This window comes from Abramis brama (genome assembly GCF_963993115.1).
Source record: "Abramis brama genome assembly, chromosome: 6".
Classification (NCBI taxonomy): domain Eukaryota; kingdom Metazoa; phylum Chordata; class Actinopteri; order Cypriniformes; family Leuciscidae; genus Abramis; species Abramis brama.
The window spans coordinates 30,217,153-30,241,636 of NC_139968.1; the positions used below are offsets into that span (position 1 = coordinate 30,217,153).

The 24,484-nt window shown below is 37.2% G+C and overlaps 1 protein-coding gene across 1 annotated transcript; it reads left to right on the forward strand.

The window, feature by feature from the left end:
- Nucleotides 1–1,758: 1,758 nt before the first annotated feature.
- Nucleotides 1,759–19,239, forward strand: LOC311085896 (uncharacterized protein; the record flags this gene model as incomplete). The annotated part of the gene is made up of 8 exons (XM_084118515.1): nucleotides 1,759–1,777; nucleotides 2,044–2,174; nucleotides 16,930–17,005; nucleotides 17,727–17,771; nucleotides 17,977–18,021; nucleotides 18,248–18,307; nucleotides 18,409–18,462; nucleotides 18,991–19,239. 8 exons carry the CDS (start codon nucleotides 1,759–1,761, stop codon nucleotides 19,113–19,115), a joined length of 555 nt encoding a protein of 184 aa, XP_083974641.1. The 3' UTR covers nucleotides 19,116–19,239.
- Nucleotides 19,240–24,484: the final 5,245 nt, after the last annotated feature.

Here is a 24,484-nt window from a genome sequence, read left to right on the forward strand (position 1 = left end):
AACATGGTCTAGGCAATGTGAAATGAAGGGATTTGTGTGTAGAGTTTTGCAGTGACAGTTCAACAAATCTGACTCATGTGTCAAAACAGGGAATAGTGTTTATAGTTTAGTGAAATGGGTGTGCTTTTTGATAAATGGCGTTATGGTTTTAAAATTTTAGTTCAATAGCCTGGTTATAGTGTTTAAGCAATCGAGAAAAACTGTAATGAAACATTGACAATTTGAGTTTGAAGGGAGTAAAGCCTCTGTTTAGGCTATTAAAGGAGTAGTTCACTTTTAAAATGAAAATTCTGTCATCATATACTCACCCTCATGTTGTTTCAAACCTGTATGAATTTCTTTCTTCTGCTGAACACAAAGGAAGATATTTAGAAGAATGTCAGTAACCAGACAGTTTTTGGATCCTATTGACTTCCATAGTAGGAAAAAAATATACTATGGAAGTCAATGGGACCCAAAAACTGACTGGTTACTGACATTCTTCTAAATATCTTCCTTTGTGTTCAGCAGAAGAAAGAAATTCATACAGGTTTGAAACAACATGAGGGTGAGTATATGATGATGCCCCAGACCCTCCTAGAGGTACAGAGGTCCACCCAAAAAAAATACTGTAGGAAACAGGCTATATGATGGTATACAATAATAATATCTTAATAATAAAATAAATGATCAGGATTTTACCACCTCCGCCTATAGTTTTGAACCTGGAAAAACCCTGTAAACTTGTCCTCTCCAGTCATCCTACCACCTGCCCTATAGACCCCATCCCCTCAAGCCATCTCTCCCTCACTTCTACCAGCACTCACACACATCATCAACTCATCCCTCCATACTGTCATTTTTCCTAATGCATTCAGGCAGGCTCGGGTAACTCCACTGCTTAAAAAAACAGCAAAAAGTCGAGTGTCTAATTTCTGTGTCTACCACTCATCCAAAACAAACCAGAAAAGAGACTCAAAGGGCTAAATACCGGAATTATCCTTTAACAAAGCATACAAAACAGACACCAGTATCCATCCTGACTTATTTATCTGACAACAGTTCCACTTTAAACATTGTACTGTTATATTGCTTAACATTACAGCAAGAAAAAATTTACAATTGTAAAGTACCAGTATCTTGCAAGCAGAAACCAAGTCCTCAAATCCACTTTTTTTTTTGACAGCATTCTGAAAAGCCCAAGTCTGAACATTTGTAGAATAGCAAAACCAGCAATATTTTGGATATAAATTAATGCATGCTTCTGACTTGTACCTGCTCTGTCTATCCAGGCCCTGTAGCCGTTGAGATCTCTCTCCACCTGTTGCTGTCGTCTAAGCTTCATGAAGGCACGTCTGTTCTTCACCCTCCCTCTCTCTTTAGCAAATTCCCTACAGAACAATTTAGGGAATTAAGTGTCATTACACACATTCACACAATAATTCAGTAAATGATAAATAGATTGGGCATCATAAGTAAAATAATCTATAAAGGGCATGAACAGCTAAGAAACACTGTGGAGGCTGAATGAGGCAAAGAGTACAGTAATCAATCCCTAGTGAACCAATCATCCAGAGTGTGGTTTTCAGCCCACCCACGACTGCAGGCTCACCAGAAGGCAATCATTCTCTCATTCAGTGAAAACTACAAAACTAATATCAAACCCTGAAATTATTGGATAAGAATAAATAAGATTGAATGAATGAATGAATACATTTATTTCGAGCAATATAATGACACATAACAAAGGCAATCAAGAAGCATTTTGATTCAATCTATATGACTGTCACGGTTCAAGGTGCTTTATCGGCTTCCCTGTTGTCTGTGTTGTCCTGTCATTTTCTGCAGCTCGTGACCTGGGCAATCAGTGCTGATTCTTCAGCGCTGGTGTGTGTAGATCAAGAGCTGATTGCCCTCACCTGTCGCTTGTTCCCTTCCCCCCTTATATTCTCTGCTGTGTCCGCCCCATGTTGTTGTCAGTCGATTTTGTGCTGTTGTTTCATGTGGTTGTACCTGTGCTCTGTGTCTTTGTGTTTTACCTCCTTCTGCTGCTGCTGTGCTCAGGACGCCTAGATGAGGAGTATTTCAGCTGGCCGGCCCGTGTGCCCACTATCCTCAGTCTCGTTCTGACTGATGCTCTGACGTCCCGTTTGGGCATTGCACCTGAGGTGGTCTCCACAGCCCTTGTCCGCAGGGTTGTGTACGGACGGCTCTGGAGTTGTTACACCAGCTTTCTGTTTGTGTGTGTGTCACTACACACGCTGGATGTTTATTGGATTTTTGTTGTGCCAAATAAACTGTTTCACAAATCCTCTGCGTTTGAGTTCTCTCTTTAAGTTCCTGACAATGACAAGATGAATTCACCTAGCCTACTTTAACAACATAAACAACATCATAAATCAATCTATTGCTCGAAATGGAGCGGGAAGAAGTCAAACTTATTTAAACCCAGCCTGGTCAGTTACAGTTCAAAGGAAAAACAAAAAGAAAAACAAAGGTAGCTGCTTCTTAAATTATTAACATTATAATAACACACAATTACAACTATATACACATGAAAAAACATGGGAAAAAAATACAACATATCTTAGATACATACCATATATTACAGCAGGTAACCATTATTGTAATACCAACAATGGTAATTAGATTACCTATACCGCCTACATGAATACATCTATACAGTTATAATAGTACCAACAATGGTAATCAGAATACCTAAGGTAAGAAAACAGCATCTAAAAATACATAAATACATATACAATTATAGTAATACCAACAATGGTAATCAGAATACCTACAAGATAAAATAACGCAGCCTACGAATACATGAATGCAATATCACAAAATTAAACCCCATCCTACTTGTACTGTGACAAGACCTTCTGTTTATAAAGTACTTTAAACTGATAAATACTTGGAGATTGTTTGTGTTCGAGCTCCAGACTATTCCATAATTTAACCCTGCATACAGACACACAAACACTCCTTCTGGTGGTGTTTACCGTTGGTATTATAAAGTTCCCGTAGCTCCTCAAACTATACAACTGCTCTCTCTGTATGAATAGCTTTTGTGTGTTAGCAGGTAATAGTTTGTGAAATGCTTTAAATACAAATTGTACCGTATTGAATTTAACAAGGTCCTGTATTTTTAATTTACTTTGATTTAAGAAAAAGTGGATTTGTGTGTTCAAGATATTCAGCCTTATGTATAGTACGTATAGCCCTTTTTTGTAAGATAAATAATGACTGTAATGAGTTATTATAATTATTTCCCCAAAGATTTTCCTTTGCCTCATGTAAAAGTCTGTATTGCTGTGTCTCAGTCAGAACCCAGGTTAAATCAGGATAAATCTGGTTAAATTAGGTCATGGGGTCTGTAAGGATGAAAGAGTACCTAACAAGCTCAGAGAGAAGATGTGTATAGGTAGTTGAAAAGATGGTACTAAAAACTTTAATTAAAAATGATGGATTGCATTACAACACTGCAGGTGCAGAGAATCATGTGACCCGAGATATTCCTTAAAAATGGGTATGGCCAAAGATTTTTCCACCAATAGAAAAATGTCTCCAGGAAATATGATGCTAATGGTAGCGAGATCTTGAGGTGGAGCAAGAAGAGAAAGATAGCTGATTGGCTACCAAGTGATAAGAAAAAGGTATAAGACCTGAGGTTCCGACCATTGAACCAGATGAACACCTGCATCTCACTTTGTTGCTTGTCAATAAAGTTACTTCTTCTAAAACCTGGAACTTCGACTCTTGAGAGATTTCTTTGAGACCTGATTTGAGGACTTAGAATTTGCTACAACATAAGTTAAATACTGTAGTATCAGGGAACAATACAAGATACAGAGTGTATTGTAATCGAGGAGGAGCGGAAGCATAAAGGAGGAGCGACGACAGTGAAGAGCGAGAGAGGACAGGCCTGAACTTGTGTTGTGTTTTGTTTTATTGTGACAGCAGTCATCATTGTAGGGCTGCTGTCTTTTACTTTAGTTTTGTATTTGTTTTATTTTTTATCATTAAAATGTGTCATGAATGTTCGCCGGTTCCTGCCTCCTTCTTCCCATAACATCTGAACTTCGTTACAGCATGTGTTATACATAAAGATTAATCAGTATTTTGGCAAATGATGTGGGTATGTTCGAATGTACTTTGACAACAATTGTTTAGAACATGTAAAACTGCGCAGCGTTATCACAACAATGAATTCGACAAATACAGTAACATCTATGATAACCAATTTATATTAAACCTTAATTTTCTTGCGGTTAATACATTTTAATAAAATAAAAGCATGTCATTAAACGCAACATTTATAAAAATAGAACTTTACCTCATCAATGAACATGATTTTTCAATTCCCGTCTGACTGATTTCCACAGTGGAGTTGAAAACAACAGTTCCCATCATTCCACGCTCCTTCACATCCATCGTCATCAAGCTACGCCGTTGTTGTTGTTTTGAATGTAGCGCCCTCTAGCGGCAGAAAATCTTGCATATTGTACCTTTAAACTGCCTTGATTTTGATTATTATATGTAGTGGGTATAGGATGAGTAACTTACTGGGGATTCCCGAAACTAGTGTTGGAGAATTTCCCTAGTCTCATGTAAAAGTCTGAATGCTGTAATGCCAAGCAGAAAATTGGTCACAAGGATAAGAGAATGGAAAAGTACCCACAAATCTGTAGATGCAGGTGTTGGGATGCACTGGAAGAAAAACATGTTATATAAGATGTTTTTGAGATGTTCCACCAATAGAAGAAGGTCTAGGGGGAGATGGCAAGGCAAGGCCACAAGGAGTGACAAAGAAGAGGATATAGATATGAGGATGCCCATTGGGCACCTAGAGATAAGAAAAAAGTATAAGACATAAGGACTGGGAATGGTAACTTTAGATGTCCAGATGGCCAGCTGGCGTCTCACTTTGTTGCTTGTCAGTAAAGTTAATTATTCTGTCCTGGAACTTCGACTCTGCAAGCTTTTTTGAGACCTGAACCAAAAAGGACTTTGAATTTGCCACAACACTAGTTTGAGGGGTCTTTACACGCACAGCCCTAAGGGTTATCAGATCCACAGGAATATTCATATGAGAACCAGCAGTGGCCAGAATCCTGAGGAAAAAAGCACAGACACAAAGAAAAAGGGAAATAAGGCTTCATCAAAACAGCTGTTAAATGATGCCTAAATAAAAAAATTTTTACACAGAAATAAATGACATCATTTATGCAATAGTTTTCACATCTAACATTACATTTATCAAAACTGCATGCTTGATTTCCCCTTATATCATAAAATCCATCAAGGTGAATTTTTATTATGACCGCCGCTAGCGTAGCTAGCGAAAGCGGTCATATAGGGATTGTCAAAGTTTTTTTTTTTTTTTTTTTCCGTCACCTTACTGAATTTTCCGTCAACGATACCAGGGACACCGAAACACCGGGGAACATGAAATTTGGTGGGCATGTAGCCCCACTAGACTTGTACGGAAAAATTTCGTTTGGTCCCCGGGGGCCACTCCCCCCCCGCGCTGGGCCCCCCCCAAACCCCAAAAAATGCAGTTTTTCCTAAATAACTACCTGAACCGTGGCACCGAGGATGAAGAATTTTTTATGGTATGTTGGTCTACTAGACTTTTACGGAAAAATTTTGTTTGGTCCACGGGGGCCACTTCCCCCCCCCGCGCTGGGGCCCCCGTGAATTTTTCGTCAACGATACCAGGGACACCGAAACACCGGGGAACATGAAATTTGGTGGGCATGTAGCCCCACTAGACTTGTACGGAAAAATTTCGTTTGGTCCCCGGGGGCCACTCCCCCCCCGCGCTGGGCCCCCCCAAACCCAAAAAAATGCAGTTTTTCCTAAATAACTACCTGAACCGTGGCACCGAGGATGAAGAATTTTTTATGGTATGTTGGTCTACTAGACTTTTACGGAAAAATTTCGTTTGGTCCCCGGGGGCCACTTCCCCCCCCGCGCTGGGGCCCCCGTGAATTTTTCGTCAACGATACCAGGGACACCGAAACACCGGGGAACATGAAATTTGGTGGGCATGTAGCCCCACTAGACTTTTACGGAAAAATTTCGTTTGGTCCCCGGGGGCCACTCCCCCCCCGCGCTGGGTCCCCCCAAACCCAAAAAAATGCAGTTTTTCCTAAATAACTACCTGAACCGTGGCACCGAGGATGAAGAAATTTTTATGGTATGTTGGTCTTAAGGGCCCACATCAACCTAGCCCATAATCGATTGTCAAAGTTTTTTTTTTTTTTTGTTTCGTCATCTACTGAATTTTTTCGTCAACGATACCAGGGACACCGAAACACCGGGGAACATGAAATTTGGTGGGCATGTAGCCCCACTAGACTTTTACGGAAAAATTTCGTTTGGTCCCCGGGGGCCACTCCCCCCCCCGCACTGGGCCCCCCCAAACCCAAAAAATGCAGTTTTTCCTAAATAACTACCTGAACCGTGGCACCGAGGATGAATAAATTTTTATGGTATGTTGCTCTTAAGGGCCCACATCAACCTAGCCCATAATCACTCATTTGTGATTTGCGCCCCTCCCATAAAAAATGAAAATGCAATATTATTCTGCTATAATCGCCCCTATCTTCAGTTGAGATGTTCAGAACTGCACCATATTTCATGTGTATGATTAACTTGACATCCTCTGGGGGTATGCGAAGTTTCGTAGAATTTCATCCATGGGGGGGTATAAAATAAATTCATTTATGTGCACATTTAGTGACTGTACACTCATCGGCCTGTAGATGGTGGTGTTGAGCGAAGGGTTGCTGGTTTAGGATGATACTGTCACACACACACATGCAGGAATACAAACAAACGCAAGCATGCACACACACTGACATCCACACGCACAGACACACACCCATACACACACATACAAATCCACATGCACAGACACACACACACGCGCACACACATGTACGCACGCATACATACACGCACAGACACACACAGACAGAGACACACACGTACGCAAACACACACACATACACACACACACAGACACACACACACACAGACAGACATGCACATACTACTACTTTTTTTAGGTATATACATAAACACGCAATACAGCCAAATTGCTCCACGTCATTTATTTTTGTGGAAAGCCAGTGCAGGCCTGAGCGGCGGTCATATTTTGTACCGCCATGCGGTACATCTAGTTTATTTACAATATCAAATGTTATGATTCTGTACACAGTGATAATAGCAGTTCAGATGTAAAAATGGGGTTACACTATGTGCATTTCTAATAGAAAAAAAGTGTTAAGATTAAATGATATTCTTAAATTAGTTAATGATAACATGTAGGTATGTTACGCACACAGGTCAGTTCAGGTCAGGAGTTTCACCTGTTCATCCTGATATGTGCCGCATTTAAAAGGTGTGAACAACCTGACAAAAGAAATGGGAAGTGTGGGCATGCGGTGTGAACATTAGTGAGAGCTGTTTTAGCAGTATGTGCACTTCCCAGAAATGTCACAGTGATAAATACATTTGACAAAAATATCTGTGTGCACTGAGACAATTGTTAATATTCAGGAGGAACTTAAAGTCATGAGCTCTAGGATAAATTTGAATAAGAGAATAATAATTACAGTTTGGAAGAGGGAAGAGGAAAGAGGATAAAGCGAGCGTCAGAAAGAGAGCGAGCCATGGAGCGAGTGAGTGGGTGAGTGGATGAAAGCATTGCTCGGTGGTGCGAAAAATCAAGGTTGTGAATCTTTCTGTAGCCCCCAGAACTGCACCACATCTATGATTTGAATCAACAAATCCTTCATATCTGCCACAGGAACAGAGAGGAGCCTGTTTCATTATCCATTTTTATAAACAGCAGTTTCTTACAAGAGCTTTCAATCTGTGATTCAAAAGAACTTATGTAATGCTTCCTGATTAATCAATGGAGAATTTACAGACGTCTATGTACTATGTTTAAAGAATAGTGGGAATTAAAAAATAGGACAGTATGTTTAAGAATAATCTGTGGTTTTAGATTTAACAACATTTCACAAATTTACTGTAGTGTATGATAACTTTTTTAACTTCTTTGATTTTTTTAACAATGTGTTTTGCATGTCATAATAAGCAATTATGTTTGTACCTTTGTTTCGTGGCTTACATTTCTGATTACACAATCAGTGTAACATGACCAAACACTATTAATTATTTCACAATTTGGCTTCTTTGTACCTGCCAGTGAAAAAGCTGAAATGCAAACATGAAATGAATATGGGCTCAACCACACATGAACTACACTGTACACATACACTGTAAAAATAAAAGGTGCCTGGAGGAACCTTTTGGGGTTCTTCACTTTGCCAAACCGGTGGAACCGTCTGTAGATCCTCTAGGCATCCTTTAAAAGGGGGCAGTTCTCAGAGGAACCACACAGGTTTCCTGAGTAACTCTTATATTAGGCTCTGTGTGGAACCACTTTGGGTGCCTCCAGGAACCAAATTTCTATTTTATTTTAATTAAATTAATTTCATGTTGTTACTATGGTTACCATTAACTTCTATTATAACAAAAAAACTGAACCAAATACAAAATAAAAATTGTTTATTACATATTTGATCAATTTTAATACATACACTTCCATGCACTTGGGAAAAAAGCTAGTAATAGATTAATATCAATGAATACACAAATAAATTGTATAATGCACAACAACATGAATAATCAACCATGTGTATACAATAAGCTACACAAGAAAATACATCTCAACAAAATGCATGAAAACACATATATCCCATGTAATAAATCAATAAAAAAAAATACAAATTTTGACTAATTAAAAATGTCCATCTTCACTTAACTAACACATTTGTGTTTCAGTCCCCTTGTTAAGTCTGACGTCCCTGTTTCCAAGTCCAAAAGCTCTATCAGATGCCAAAAACAAACAACAAACTGCTAATATACACTCATTGTGCTGTAATATTCCTGAAAATTATGATCTCTATACCGAAATCTCAGATGGTTAGTTATTCAGCTATTTTGAATCATACAATGTTAAAGTCTGGGATACCGACCGTGAGACTGTAATGTAGACTATGGCTTTTGAAAAGCTTAAATGTGTGACTTGAATCAATAGTGTTCATAAATGGTTGTTGAGTACTCTCACTAGAAACAAGATGCAAGATGCTACCTTATGTCAGAGCTTCCTTCCTAGAGTTAAGGTACAGTAAAATTATCTGTTGTTCTGTGAATTTTCACTGGTGAATTCCTGTCATTTCAATAAGAATCCACACACGATCAGCAATTTTGTGTGGTGCTTAATACATTACGTCGCTACACTGCTGACAATGGTCAATTGACTCTTTTGCCTGTGTAATTTCACGAAATTCACAAGGGTCTGGTGTCAACCAGGCTACCCAAAAGCAGATCTCAGGCATAATACAACCCCAGTAACCGATCGCTTTCACTGCATGAAACATGAACAGAAAATAATTTATTTAAATCATTCATGAAACCATTCTTATGTACACTTGTCTAGATCAATTCAATGCAACAATTTATGTAAAAAATGGATAAATATTCTGTTAAACTCCAAATATGTCCCAGAAAAGATCCTAAAAATAATCAAATGAGTCCACAAATCTTGTGTTATGGGTTGTGTAAGTCTTCTGAAGCATAATAGCTTTTTTTTGTTTGTTTTTGCCTAAAAAGACTAAACTTGAATTTCTGTATGTATTACTACGGAGCCCCTGAGGGGACCTGTGAAAAAAAAAAAAAAAATAGGACTTTCGCGTGCGCACGAGAAACTTTCGCGTGCGCACGAGAAACTATCGCGTGCGCACGAGAAACTTTCGCGTGGGCACGAGAAACTATCGCGTGGGCACGAGAAACTATCGCGTGCGCACGAGAAACTTTCGCGTGGGCACGAGAAACTATCGCGTGCGCACGAGAAACTTTCGCGTGGGCACGAGAAACTTTCGCGTGGGCACGCGATAGTTTCTCGTGCGCACGAGAAACTTTCGGTTTGCGTTATAGCATCATTAATACAAATGTGGAAATATGGATGATGTATATATCATTTATGTTGTTGTTTGACATGTTTTGAAGTGTATATTTTAGCAAAAATCTCAAGCAAGGTGCTATTAAAGACAAGACTTAGAGGCATATTTTAGTCACAATTCAAATAATTGTATTAACTTTGAATATAGGCCTACTTTTAATAAACTTTGTATTTGTATCTGTATTGATAAAAAATAAACAACAGGCTAATAATCTTCTGCTACTGAGATGAAGGAAACATTTTTTTAAGAAGTAAAGTTCACAAGATTGCTATTTATCTTGATCAAACTGCAGAATAAAATAGTCATCCTCTGCTGCAGTTGTACGGATTCTTAACGCATTTATTGCAACTACATTTAATCTTTTTCTCATCAAACAACCAGATTAACGAATGGTTCGACACAACCCGTACCGAGGAGCCTAGACAGGGCTTTCTTCTGTATAGATATACTGTATACAGGGTAAATGACGACTGTTGACCTACCATGGTCGCCCTCGTCCAGTAAGTTTTAAATAATAATAATAATAATAATAATAAATTAAGATATAAATCAATATAATTCGTTGTAAATTAAATATTTTAAACAATAGCTACAAAAAGGTAATAATTGACTGTATAGTCCTAACGTTCATGCATGAACTGTCATTCAGACTTACTGTCTAACAACCAGAGAACAGAGAACATCAGAGATATTAAAATACATACTCTTCTGAGTTTTATGATGTAGGCCTTTTTTATTAAAATGTATTAGCCTAGAATTTATAAGGATGCGCGCTTGTGCGTGGCGCACTCAGTCATGTTGAGAGGGAAACACGCATTAGGCCTATATTATTAGGCTAGTATTCAGAAATAGTGTAAAAGATCTGTAAATAAAATACAACATTAACATTATAAACACTATTAATAACATATAGGCTATGCGAATTTTACTTCCCCATAGCCAAATCCTTAAATGAATGGAATCAGAAAACAACAAGAAATGAAAAATAAGTAACCACTTATAATAATAATAATAATAATAATAAATGCATAGTAGTCTATAAAAATAGCCCATTGTGCCCTTTATTACAAACAACTTTTAGCCTATTTTAAACGCCAAGCCTAAACGAATTTATTTGAATCGAAACTGAAACTATACCGCAAAGTTGGGTTCGCGCATCTTTCGTTCGGTCCAAAGTTTAATACTGAACAGGAATTAATAATCATTTAATAATGAACCAGCTGTGATGTCAAGTTAATGCCAGAAGTGAACCGATGTTGTTAATAGCGCGATTCGCAGGCGCCATCACTTGAATTTGTTCCTCAGTTGGGGAAATAACTTAATACTTTATCGTTTCATACTCTGTCATTCGAAACAGTAAAATGTATATTTTTATTTGTGTACATTCAAAATGAATACAAAATGTCATGCCTTTGAAAAAGAAAGAAAACAACATGATGCGGACGTGTAGAACTTTATCCAAGAGCTGTTGTAAATTAGCCTATAAACAATCTGTTACAGTTATTTTCTATATTCAAAAGCTGCAACCATATTGTTAAAAGCGCTATATAAATGAGGGCGACTTGACTAGACCTGACTAGAAATCGAAAAAAGAATAGTGACAAAGAAAGCTGATGACTGTTCAATGAACATTCTGCAAAACACTTTTGTGTTCACAGAAGAAAGTCTGAAAAAGACAATGTTTTAAATTTATATAAAATATAAAAATATAAATTTTAGATAAAGGTTTGATTTTTTTATTCAAAATGCAATTAGTGTAATTGAATCAGTGTGTCTTTCGTTCAGTATAGTTTTTTTTATTTAATATTTAAAGTAGAAAATTAGAAAAGAGTTCCTTTTTCGTTTTATAAACAATATTTCTAAAACGTTTTTCGTTCTGAGGTAGAAAATTCAATAAACAGCTTGAATTGTTCGATTTCTAGTCAAGTCAAGTGAAGTCGCCTTCATTTATATAGCGCTTTTAACAATATGGTTGCAAGCAGCTTTTGTATATAATAGAAAATAACTGTAACAGATTGTTTATAGGCTATAGGCTTTACAACAGCTCTTGGATAAAGTTCTACACGTCCGCATCATGTTGTTTTCTTTCTTTTTCAAAGGCATGCCATTTTGTAGTTCATTCATTTTGAATGTGGACTTTGAACTTTGGACCGAACAAAAAGATGCGCGAACCCAACTTTGCATATAGGCCTAGCTAGTTTCAGTTTCGATTAAAATAAATTCGTTTAGGCTTGGCGTTTAAAATAGGTTTGTAATAAAGGGCACAATGGGCTGTTTTTATAGGCTACTATGTATTTTTTATTTTATTATAAGTGGTTACTTATTTTTCATTTCTTGTTGTTTTCTGATACCATTCATTTAAGGATTTGGCTAGTAAGGGGAAGTAAAATACGCATAGCCTATATGTTAATAATAGTGTTTATAATGTTAATGTTGTATTTTATTTACAGATCTTTTACACTATTTCTGAATACTAGCCTAATAATATAGGCCTAATGCGCGTTTCCCTCTCAACATGACTGAGCGCGCCACGCACAAGCGCGCATCCTTATAAATTCTAGGCTAATACATTTTAATAAAAAAGGCCTACATCATAAAACTCAGAAGAGTATGTATTTTAATATCTCTGATGTTCTCTTTTCTCTGGTTGTTAGTCAGTCTGAATGACAGTTCATGCATGAACGTTAGGCATATTATACAGTCAATTATTATTACCTTTTTGTATTAGTGTTTAAAATATTTAATTTACAACGAATTATATTGATTTATATCTTTATTATTATTATTATTATTTTAAACTTACAAGGGCGACCATGGTAGGCCAACAGTCGTCATTTACCCTGTATTTACAGTAATTTACAGTATATCTATACAGAAGAAAGCCCTGTCTAGGCTCCTCGGTACGGGTTGTGTCGAACCATTCGTTAATCTGGTTGTTTGATGAGAAAAAGATGAAATGTAGTTGCAATAAACGCGTTAAGAATCCGTACAACTGCAGCAGAGGATGACTATTTTATTCTGCAGTGCGGAACTGAGGAAGAGCTGATGACGGAACAGTTTGATCAAGATAAATAGCAATCTTGTGAACTTTACTTCTTAAAAAAATGTTTCCTTCATCTCAATAGCAGAAGATTATTGTTTAGTTTTTTTATCAATACACATACAAATACAAAGTTTATTAAAAGTCTATCCAAAGTTAATAAAATTATTTGATTTGTGACTAAAATATGTCTCTAAGTCTTATCTTTAGTAACACCTTGCTTGGATTTTTTGCTAAAATATACACTTCAAAACATGTCAAACAACAACAAATTTTAGCCTTTGAGTAAATGTGCTGATTTTAATGTATTTTATAATGTTTATAATGTTTACAAAACATGTCAGAAAAGTTGTGATGGGGTAGTGGGCCTTATATAGGCCTACATATTTAATTTAAGTAGTCATTGAAGTTTTTTCCTTAAGGAATATTTCCTATGCAAACTGGTGAAAAGTAATTTAGCGATAAGTTTAAAAAAAGTATAGATAAAAAGTACAGATATCGCCCAATCAATCAAAACTCGAAAATAAAACGGGTGAGCGGGCTGATTATTTTATTATGAATAATAACATGCGCGATGCTTTTGGAAAACGAGAACCAATGTTTTGATAAGTAGCTAAATTAGACTATACACAACATCGTTAACTTGAAAGGGAAAAGTAGCCCTATAGACTTACCTGAATAATTCCCAAGAAACAGAATCGGATGAGATTTTTATCCAAAAATCCCCCGTCGAACAATCCTCTGTCCTTAAGGTCACCAAACAAAGAGATAAAAAATTCCATGCATTCTTTCCTAAGAAATCCCCACCAACTCTCTATTCGCTGGTTGGCTGTGCTTGCACCTTCTATGTAGCAGTCAATATTAGATTCCTGTAGAATGTTGCGTCTGAGGAAACGCTGGAAGTCTCTCACGTGCCCATTCTCTGTTCCACAGTCGCCTCTAATAATTCTAGGGCAGCCACCTGAACTCGCCACTGTTTCCGTGTAATATCCTCCGATGACCTTCGGGTCACTGCTTGTTGTGTACGCATTCAGCCAAATGATTTTTCTTGAAAAGCCGTCAATACATCCGTTTATGCAAATACCATATGGTTTCAGTTTGTCATAATTGGTTCATTAAACATTGATTAAAATTAAGATATAATTAATACAAAACGAAATTCAATTTAAAGAAAGGCAGCTGTTCTGTTTGAGGTCTCTGTGAAAGTTTTAAAGCAGTCGTGCCGCTTTCAGAGCGCTCACGTCCGTTTTGGGGTTGTTATGGACAATTAGCCACATGTGAACGTGCGCTGTTGTGCCGTGGAATTTAATCGAATTTCGGAATGAATAGAGTCGGCGTTTCTTTAATATCGAGGCTCTATAGTTTACTATATGATTGTTAGGTCTGTTGTTGGTATATAAAATGAATTGCACTGTGCCTGAAAAAGACGCGCTCTCCTCTTCCCGTGCATTCAAAATTAACGGGAGTCTTCAGAGCAGGCTAGTCCTAGTCGTCACCCTGACATGAAAGTGCATAGAGTTAATTTGCCTATAATGTAAATGACTTGTTATTTTATTCGAGCTTTCTATCTATTTGCTAAAAAATAAAGTGAAATAGGCATTCATTAGTAGACTAAATAGCAGCATGTTGAAATGATGTGCAAAAATGCGTTTTCTATTAGGCTACATACAATGAAAATATTGTAGGCTACAGTAGCCTATCAGATAAGGTCAGGTTCACAGCTGATATTCTGAGGTAAGAGCTTTCTAGTCTCGCGGCTGTCATCAGCAGCGCCTTGCATCGCCCAATCAGCGGATGGCGGGCGGGTGCGGTTTTGAAAATTGGTTAGAAACGTTAGTGCGGATGGATGGCGGACGGATGATGAGTTTTGTGATGCGGTTGCGGATGAAATAATAGCCCATCCGCGCATCTCTAGTGCCCTTGTCCTGGCTAGAGCTGCATTGTAACTGGTTTGGGTCAGGGAATGGGGTCATAAAACACCTGTCTGCAGGCAGGAACATGTCATAATCACCTATGAAAAAATGCAGTTCTGTTAGGATCAGCATACCCAGCAAGCAATAGCCGTCATTTCAACGTCTAGGTTAAATATAGACCTAATATAGACCGGCTATGTGTAACCCACTTTTAGCCCAAATAACATTTAATCTGGTTTAATGTATTTTTTTCCAAAATAACTTGCGAGATGTATGATATTCCATCATATAAGCAAAGTCAACTGTGATTACAAGGTGCTTGGATTGCTTTATTTGTCATATTATAAGTGTAGGCTGTGCGTAGCCACGATTTAGCTCATATTTAGACCCGGCTATTGTAGCCCACTTTTAGTCAAAACGAATTAATTGTATATTTTTTGTGCCAGACAGTGCATGAGATGGTTGATATCCTATCATGTTCGCATTGGTAATAATATCTACAAGGTGCAATGTGTCATTTAACGACATGGTCGATGTGGTCACGATTTAGCTCTGAAGTGGACGGGCTATGTGCAGCCTGCTTTAGCCCACCCAGCGAAATCGAGGAAATCTGGTCTACGTATGACCAGCAATTGTATAAGAATAAAATTAAAATTGTTTTCACACACACAGCATAATGTTTGCTGTCACACATAAACATAACATTCATACATACACAATCTACGATATTATTTGACTGTCTGTCTATCATTTTTAAATAAATAAAATGCAATTACATTTCACAACCGCTAGATGGCAACAGAAACCACTGTTAAATATAGACCCGATATAGTCCGGCTATGTGTAACCCACTTTTAGCCCAAATAACATTTAATCTGTTTTAATGTATTTTTTTCCAAAATAACTTGCGAGATGTATGATATTCCATCATGTAAGCAAAGTCAACTGTGATGACGAGGTGTTTGGTTTGCTTTATTTGACATGTTATATGTGTAGGCTGTGCTTAGCCACGATTTAGCTCGTAGTAAGACGGGCTATTTTCCCTGCATGCAATAGCCGTCATTTCACCGCCTCGGTTATACCCGTAAAATAATATGTATTTATAAATAAAAATAAAATTCCAATTCTCAACCGCTAGATGGCACAAGCGAAGCCCTGGCCCTATTAAGACATGACTACTGCTACTCATAGCTGCTACTGGGACTAACCATAGACAGTAAAAGAAATGGACACAGCGACCCCATTGGATTCAACGGAGACAAAGTGAAGCCAATTAGAAACTCTTACTTCCTGGGGGTCCATCGTACTGCGCAGACTCAAACTGAGCTTGACGCCGTAGATGTGACGTGAGCGAACCGTCTGTCTTCTAGTAGCTGTGCCAAGAGAAATCTGAATCATTCCCTTCCGAGACTTGCAGAGACGGAGAGTGTGAGTAGGAGCTGTCTATGAGCTCGGAGCAGGAGAAACTTTTAGTAGGTGTTTTGATTAATTTCTTTGTCATTTTGCCTCCACGTCCTCCCGATTGCCCGCGAGCTTCTCCTCCTGTCCATACGGTAATTTCCTACTGTGCGACAGAGAGTCGCGTGGCTATGACGCAATCGTTAGCCTATTTTTACAAAAATTGCTTCTACGGGGCCATAACGTAAGCTACAAGGTAATGAAGCCTTTTATACATTTTCGTGTTTCTTTAGAAATAAATAATGGACGAATGGAGTCTTTAAACGCCTCAGATGTGAAGTTATTCGCTGTCAAAGTGACGCCAAAATGAATGGGAGTCAATGGGATGCTAACAGCAGGTGGGGGTCCGCTAGCCAATGGCGGCGCCCGGGGGTACCTTCAAAATAATAGAAATCCATGCCCCCCTGGGACTAACTGGCATCGCGCGACTAGATCACTTTAGCCAGATCTCGCGAGAAACATTTCCGCCCTTTTCAATTTTATTTTACACGAGCCATACAGCCATTTTGCACCTGTAGAAGAGCAGAGCAATGGACGAGCGAAACTCGTAACACTTCTACTTCGATCTTGTAAGTATGAGTGTCTTTTTGACATGTTCATTATTTAAATTCATTATTTGTTAGAATGTGTAGGAACCGTGACATATCGTTAGCAAAGAGTTTTTTTTCTCCAACAAGTTAACGTTATCTTCACGTGTAACTTTACTGCACGTGCAACTTTACTACCCTTAAACTAAAGTTTATCTAAATTCAAGCTGGTAAGCATGAAACTTACCATTACTAATTTTTTATTATTATTGAAGATTAATATTGTGAAATATGAGTTTTTGATTTAAGGCAAGTTTTCAAAGTGCTTCACATACAACTTAACAGCAACATAATGCAATATGAAAAGACATGATAAATAATCATTATTCCTTTACAATTAATAAAAGGCAGTGAAAAACAGTAAAGTATTTCTTCTACTCATTTCTCAATTCATCAAACATGAAGTGTGTAAATTGTATTTCAAAACTAGTATTGACCACTTACCAATGACTTCTTCTGACTGTGTTTCTTGGAATAAACCCAAGAAATACATGTACTAAAAAAAAAATTAGCAATATTGTTTTTAAATTAAACCATGGATGGAGATATTTTACACTCTATTGGATGAATGGAGAAATTAATGGATGGTGACAGAGCACTGTATATGAAGTCAAATGTTCTCTGTTAGGAGTACAACACTCTGAGAGGCCATATGTTTGGCCAATATTGTTTATTGTGTTGTTTTTGTTTTTTGTTTTTTTAGATTCTCAACAAACACCACAACTCCTGTCTCCAATTCTTGAACAAAGTAAAGAAAAACATTCCAATTTAATAATGATGTTTTAATCATTAAAATGAAGTATAAGTAGTTATGATTGTAGTGTACCAACAAGATAACTAAATAACAGTTCAAGACATCAGACACCTTCAGAATAGCCCTAAGTTGCATACTGTATTTTTTCATTCATTGCTGTTTTACATTTTAATGCATGTTGCTTTCTGTGACTATAAAGGCACTCCACAGTCTCTGGACTCCACAAGAATTGAAACGCCAAAAAGTAAGATGTGCTTTGATTATTGTTATTTGTTGACTCTAAATATCCTGCATTAATAAATTGCATTCACTTCAGAGATTAACGAGGATACATTATTTCAGAACAATAGAGCTCTGTATTTCTAAAAAAAACTACTTCTCTTTAATTCACAAAAACAGCAGCTTTATTTTTTCTAAAGTGAATGCAATATGATCTTTATGTATATCTAATCCAAATATGCTTTTATCAGGGACTAAGCAGGCATTCAGGGGTCGTTTTTTAGAATTGCCAACATGCACCTCAACCCCAGGTAATGGAAAAAACAAAACTGATAAGTCAGGACACAGCATAAGGAAAAAAAAATTCAGGGGTAAAATAGTAATATATATATATATTTTAATGTCATTACAGCTTCCAGGATTGAGAGCCAATCAGCCAGGACTCCTCAAGGCAGAAACCCCCATGGTTAGTAGGTACTGATCTGAATAGTCCAAATAACATATCTATCGTACATATCATATCATAAGCGTACTAACAGTGTCGCTTGATCTGGCTCACGCTTCATAGTTCATAGGTACAAACTGATAAACGGTCCAGACAAACAGAATAACGAGTAGCTCAGTTTCGTTCCGCTTACATTACATTTGCTAGTCAATGGTGTGGTCGCGCCAGCGTCTCTAACATTGAGCGTGCTTGTATTTGAAATAAAATTTTAGTCAGGAGGAAAAATGGTCTAACGGTTCAATACATCACAATTGTGCAGGCAAAGATTTTCAATTATTAATATTAATTGATGTAAATTATTGTCTATATGGATATAAAATATATAGTCTCAATCTATATTCTGTTGGAAATTATATACATGTATCTTAACTCTATATTGGCCAGCTAGTGTGCATCCAAGCAAAAGTGACAATTACTGTAATTAGTTAAAAATTATGGTCAACAATGCTTTTCTTGTACAATTATTTTTTTATTTTTCTCGTTTGGCAGATGCAGTGATGACCAATTTTCCTTCAACAAAAGAATTGGAAATAAAAAATGCTATTTCTTCTCATTTTAAGCAGGCACCAGGGAGGGCAGGGGGTGGTGGGTATGGGAGTAAAGGGATCCATTGATTTGTTTTATAAAATTAAATTCTTTATATTTTTATTATCTTGAGTTGTTTTCCCATATTTTCTAATTTTATTTGCTCATTTTTATGTTTGTATGTTGTCTAAGTTGTTAATATTATTTTTTTAAATAAATCCTTTGTTTTACATTTGTTTGGATGATTGTCATTTATGAAAACCTGTTATATTTGAGTGAAAATAATCTTTTAGCCTCATTTTGTTGTCTATTACATGTATATGTAGTCCTTCAATAGCTGTGTAATTGATGATTAGTCTATTCTTGGGCTATGGTTAGACGTCTATTAGATTTTCACTGACAGCCCAAATTCAGCCTTGTTTTAGCCTAGACCCATATTGACTGTCTATTAGACGTATATATGTAGTCGTTTAATAGCCGTCTAATTAATGACTAGTCTATTCTTGGGCTATGGTTAGACGTATATTCTTGGGCTATGGTTAGACGTCTATTCTTGGGCTATGGTTAGACGTCTATTCTTGGGCTATGGTTAGATGTCTATTCTTGGGCTATGGTTAGACGTCTATTCTTGGGCTATGGTTAGACGTCTATTAGATTTTCACTGACAGCCCAAAATTAGCCTGATTTTAGCCTAGACGTCTAGGCTATGTTTAGACGTCTATTAGACGCAAAATTGCTTGCTGGGTAAGTGTATGTAATACAGTGAGCTTGAGATTTAATTGTGGAACTTTTCTTACCACTTTAAAATAATGTGCATAAATGTGAATCTCTGAACATTCTTAAGTCATGCACAGATCCTGGCCATTTTGCTTTCACATTTGTGATATGGAAGATGTTAGTCAACTGCCTTTTTTTTTATTTGATATAATATTACTAATCTGGAATATTAAGAATCACAATAGTAACTGGGCTGCACATTTACATTGTGAACCCCCTTTCTGTTAACATAATCCCCTTCATTGAGGCCTTGATGGCAGTCTATGGTAGCAATCACGTTAGTGAAGCCTGAGTGACATATCTGTAATCGGCATGGTCATGATTGTATGATCTTCATAAAAAATTATGATAGCCTAAAAAAAAAAAAACTGCTTTACAACATTGGGTCTTACGTGGCTTGGAAATGCCAAAAAAAAACTAAAACTGTTTTTTAAACCTAAAAGCGACAAAAAACGACAATCTCACGAGTCACGAGAAAAAATATATCTCTCAGAAAGTGCACTATCGCGCTGCGCTGGACTTCCCGTATCAGCTCCGCTTATGAAGCCGGGATCTAATCCTGTTAACATGAAATAAGCCTGCTCCCGAGCAGGTTTAAGATTGCGCACCTGTTGCTATGACAGCAAGTCCTGGGGCTCGTTCTTCGTACGTTGCTTATTACATCCGAGATCAAATGACACATCCAAGATGATATCATCGTGCTAATCATGATCCGGCTAATTGGGTTCTTCGAACACACCTGTTGTTTATGATTAGTATCGCTGGATTGAGTTATCTGAGATAACTGCGCGTTCATGCGCTGGTTTAAAAGGGGATATGTATCGATAGTAGAAACATTGATCAGCAACGCTGCTATTGGCTGCTCAGCGTGGCCAAAGAGCGCGCACAGTTTTTCCAGGCGGTCAGGGTTTCATATTATTTTGAAGGTACCCCCGGGAGCCGCCATTGGCTAACAAGCCTTCACCTGCTGTTAGCATCCCATTGACTCCCATTCATTTTCGCGTCACTTTGACAGCGAATAACTTTACATCTGAGGCGTTTAAAGACTCCATTTGTCCATTGTTTATTTCTAAAGAAACACGACAATGTATAAAAGGCTCCATTACCTTGTATCTTACGTTGTGGCCCCGTAGAAGCAGTTTTTGTAAAAGTAGTAGAGGTGGGCGGATCGATCCTAAAACATCGATACTTCGATACTGACGTGGTATCGAAAAGGATCGATCCTCACATAAAAATATCGATCCAAATGTGTGTTTTTTTTTACCAGTAATTTTTATTAATTTAGCACGCAATGCAGTGCGTAAAATAAGCTTCTAAGTGGAAAAATAAGCGAATGTTAGCGGATAATTGTGTAGGATAGAACTTTTTCTCCTAGTCATCTGGATACAAGACGAAACCAATCAATCACAGAGAGCGTTCGATGCTGGTGCTTCGCTGAGCTCACAGGCCCAGTGCGTTTGGGAAACGAAGCCTTGCTTAGATGACAGAAACAATCGGGAGTTATTTTGCAATAAACAAAGCAAAAGTGTATATAACGGTTCAAAATGTTGACGTCAGTAAGATTTTTTTTAATGAAATTAATATTTTTATTCAACAAGGATTGATGCATTAAATTGATCAAAAGTGACAGTCAAGGGTTTTTCACTGTTAAAAAAATCTACTTCATATAAATGCTGTTCTTTCAACTGTGTTCATCAAATAATTCTGCATCATGGTTTCCACAAAAAAATATTAAACTGTTTTCAACATTGATAATAATAAGAAATGTTTTCTGAGCTGTAAATCAGCATATTAAAATGAATTATCATCATGACTGGATTAATGATGCCGAAAATTACGCTTTGATCAATTGAATAAATTACAGTTTAGTATGACATAGAAAACAGATAGCCTATGTTAAATTGTAATATTACAGTTTTTACTGTATTTTTGATCAAATAAATGCAGAAGAGAATTAAAAATCTTACAGACCCCAAACTTTTGAACAGTAGGCTAGTGTACAATAGTACTTTTACTATAATTAGGGTAGTTTTGTAAAAGTCACTGACTAATAATTACAGGCGAGTTGAGAGCACAAATCACAAAATATTTAGTAGTAATGAAAACGTTTTCAGATTTAGCATATTAATGATGCATTCACCTCATAAATCATGACACACTGCTCTAGCACAGGAAAGTGCATACAAGTTCAAGTGCATGCTTTTAAAATTAAAAAGTATTGGTATCGGTATCGATATCGGCGATACTGGCCCTGTATTTACTTGGTATCGGATCGATACCAAAATTTGGAGTATCGCCCATCTCTAAAAAGTAGGCTAACGATTGCGTCATAACCACGCGACTCTCTGGAAATTACCGTAGAGACAGGAAGAGAAGCTCGCAATCAATCGGGGGGACGTGGAGGCATAAAGTCCGATAAAGTAAAGGGAGAAGCCCATAGAGAGTCATGACGTTGCTCCTGCTCCTAGCTCATGGACAGCTCCTACTCACACTCTCCGTCTCTGCGAGATTCGGAAGGGAATGGTTCCGATTTCGTTTGGCACAGCTACTAGAAAACTTACAACTGTCAGGCAGGCTGCTCACGTCACATCCACGTCGTCAAGCTCAGTTTGAGTCTGCGCAGTACGCTCGGCAATCAGGAAGTGACTGCTTCTAATGTGCTTCAACTTCTCTCCGTTGAAACCTATGGGGTCGCTGTGTCCAGTTTATATACTGTCTATGAGTTTTTCTCCTCAGCAGAGCAAGAACTAATAGTCGAAGTTTATTCGGAATTTTAATGTTTAATCAAAACGCCAGGGAACACCTCAAAGTTGGCAAAAGCCAGGAGAGAGGGCTGGCAAAAAGTAGCAGACAATTTAAATCCGTTAGAAGTGGCCATGTTATTTGTTTTTATCACTTATTAGCCTTATTTGTATTTTAATAATTGCATAATTACTTTGTTCATTGTAATGTCAGAGTCAGGGAACAAATAAAAGTGAAGAACAAAAATATTCTACATATTTTTTTAGTTATATTATAGTCTCTTCTCTTCTATAAAAGGCACTGTTAAATAAACGGTTGTCTGTTTATAAAAGCAACCAAAAAAAAGGCTGAGAAAAAAAGAGAAAAGATCTTAGTAGCCTACACTGTAAAATATTTTTTGCTGCATTAATTTAAGGCCATATAGTCATTTCAACTGTTAAATCTTGAGTAATGATGAATTGCTTTGACTTGTGAAAGTGAAAACTGATAAACTTATGTTAATGTAAAAATATTTTGCCATGAGTTATTGATCACATGTTTCCCAAGTGTAGTTCATTGTAATGACATTGTGTTTTCCTCTTTTGTGCAATTTTACATAATACACCAACACTTGTATCTGTTCCCAAGAAAGTGGCTGAAATATGTGCAGTAAATGGACATTTTCTAACTTTCCAAAAGAAAGAAAGTATAAGACTCTGTAATGTCCATTTGTTTCCATTGCACTGGACAGTGAATAAACCCTCTCAGATAACTGTCATATGGAGGAACTAGCCTACCTGCAAGTGCATAAATAACTTTACTTCATTTATACTTGTATGCTTTATGGCTGCAATATAACTTGCAGGATTCCACATCTACAGAAAGGCCTACAGAAGAGTCTGCACAGACAGAGGAGACATAGGCCTACAGGTGGGCAGTGAATAGCCAACTTTTTCTTTTTATTTGTTGCATGAGGCATGTGTCTAATATCTCTTGTTGCAGGCACTTGACCACTGGCTTTTCTTTACAAAGAACAATTGAAATAAAACTCAAGGAACTAAGCATATTTGTCTTTTATTAAACATTAATGAAAAGTGTTTTTTTTGTTGTTGTTTTTTGGCAGTGTTGTGTAATATGGCACAACAATGTCAGGCCCTGTCAGGTGTGCAACCCTCAGACTTTTCAGACACTGAAATCTTCCCTTTAGTTAGCCAAAGTTCATTTCATTGTGTGCCCTTGTCCTGGCTAGAGCTGCATTGTAACTGGTTTGGGTCAGGGAATGGGGTCATAAAACACCTGTCTGCAGGAACATGTCATAATCACCTATGAAAAAATGCAGTTCTGTTAGGATCAGCATAAGTGTATGTAATACAGTGAGCTTGATATTTAATTGTGGAACTTTCCTTACCACTTTCAAATAATGTGCATAAATGTGAATCTCTGAAAATTCTTAAGTCATGCACAGATCCTGGCCATTTTGCTTTCACATTTGTGATATGGAAGATTTGTCAACTGCCTTTTTTTTATTAGATATATTATTCATCTGGAATATTAAGAATCACAATAGTAACTGGGCTGCATATTTACATTGTGAACCCCCTTTCTGTTCACATAATCCCCTTCAATGAGGCCTTGATGGCAGTCTATGGTCTAGCCTATAAGCCTGAGTGACATATATACTGTAATCAGCATGGTCAAGATTGCATGATCTTCATAAAAAATTATGATAGTCTAAAAAAATAAAACTGCTTAAAAATACTGCTTTACAACATTGGGTCTTAAGTGGCTTGGAAATGCCACACAAAAAAAAACTAAAACTGTTTTTTAAACCTAAAATCGCCAGGTAAACTCCGAATGACACGACAGACAGCACTTTCCATAAAGTTCTCCACATCTCCAATAGTGTAAAGGAAAGAGCCACTCGCAAATAATCTTAGGGTACAGTTTGTGCTGTACTTAA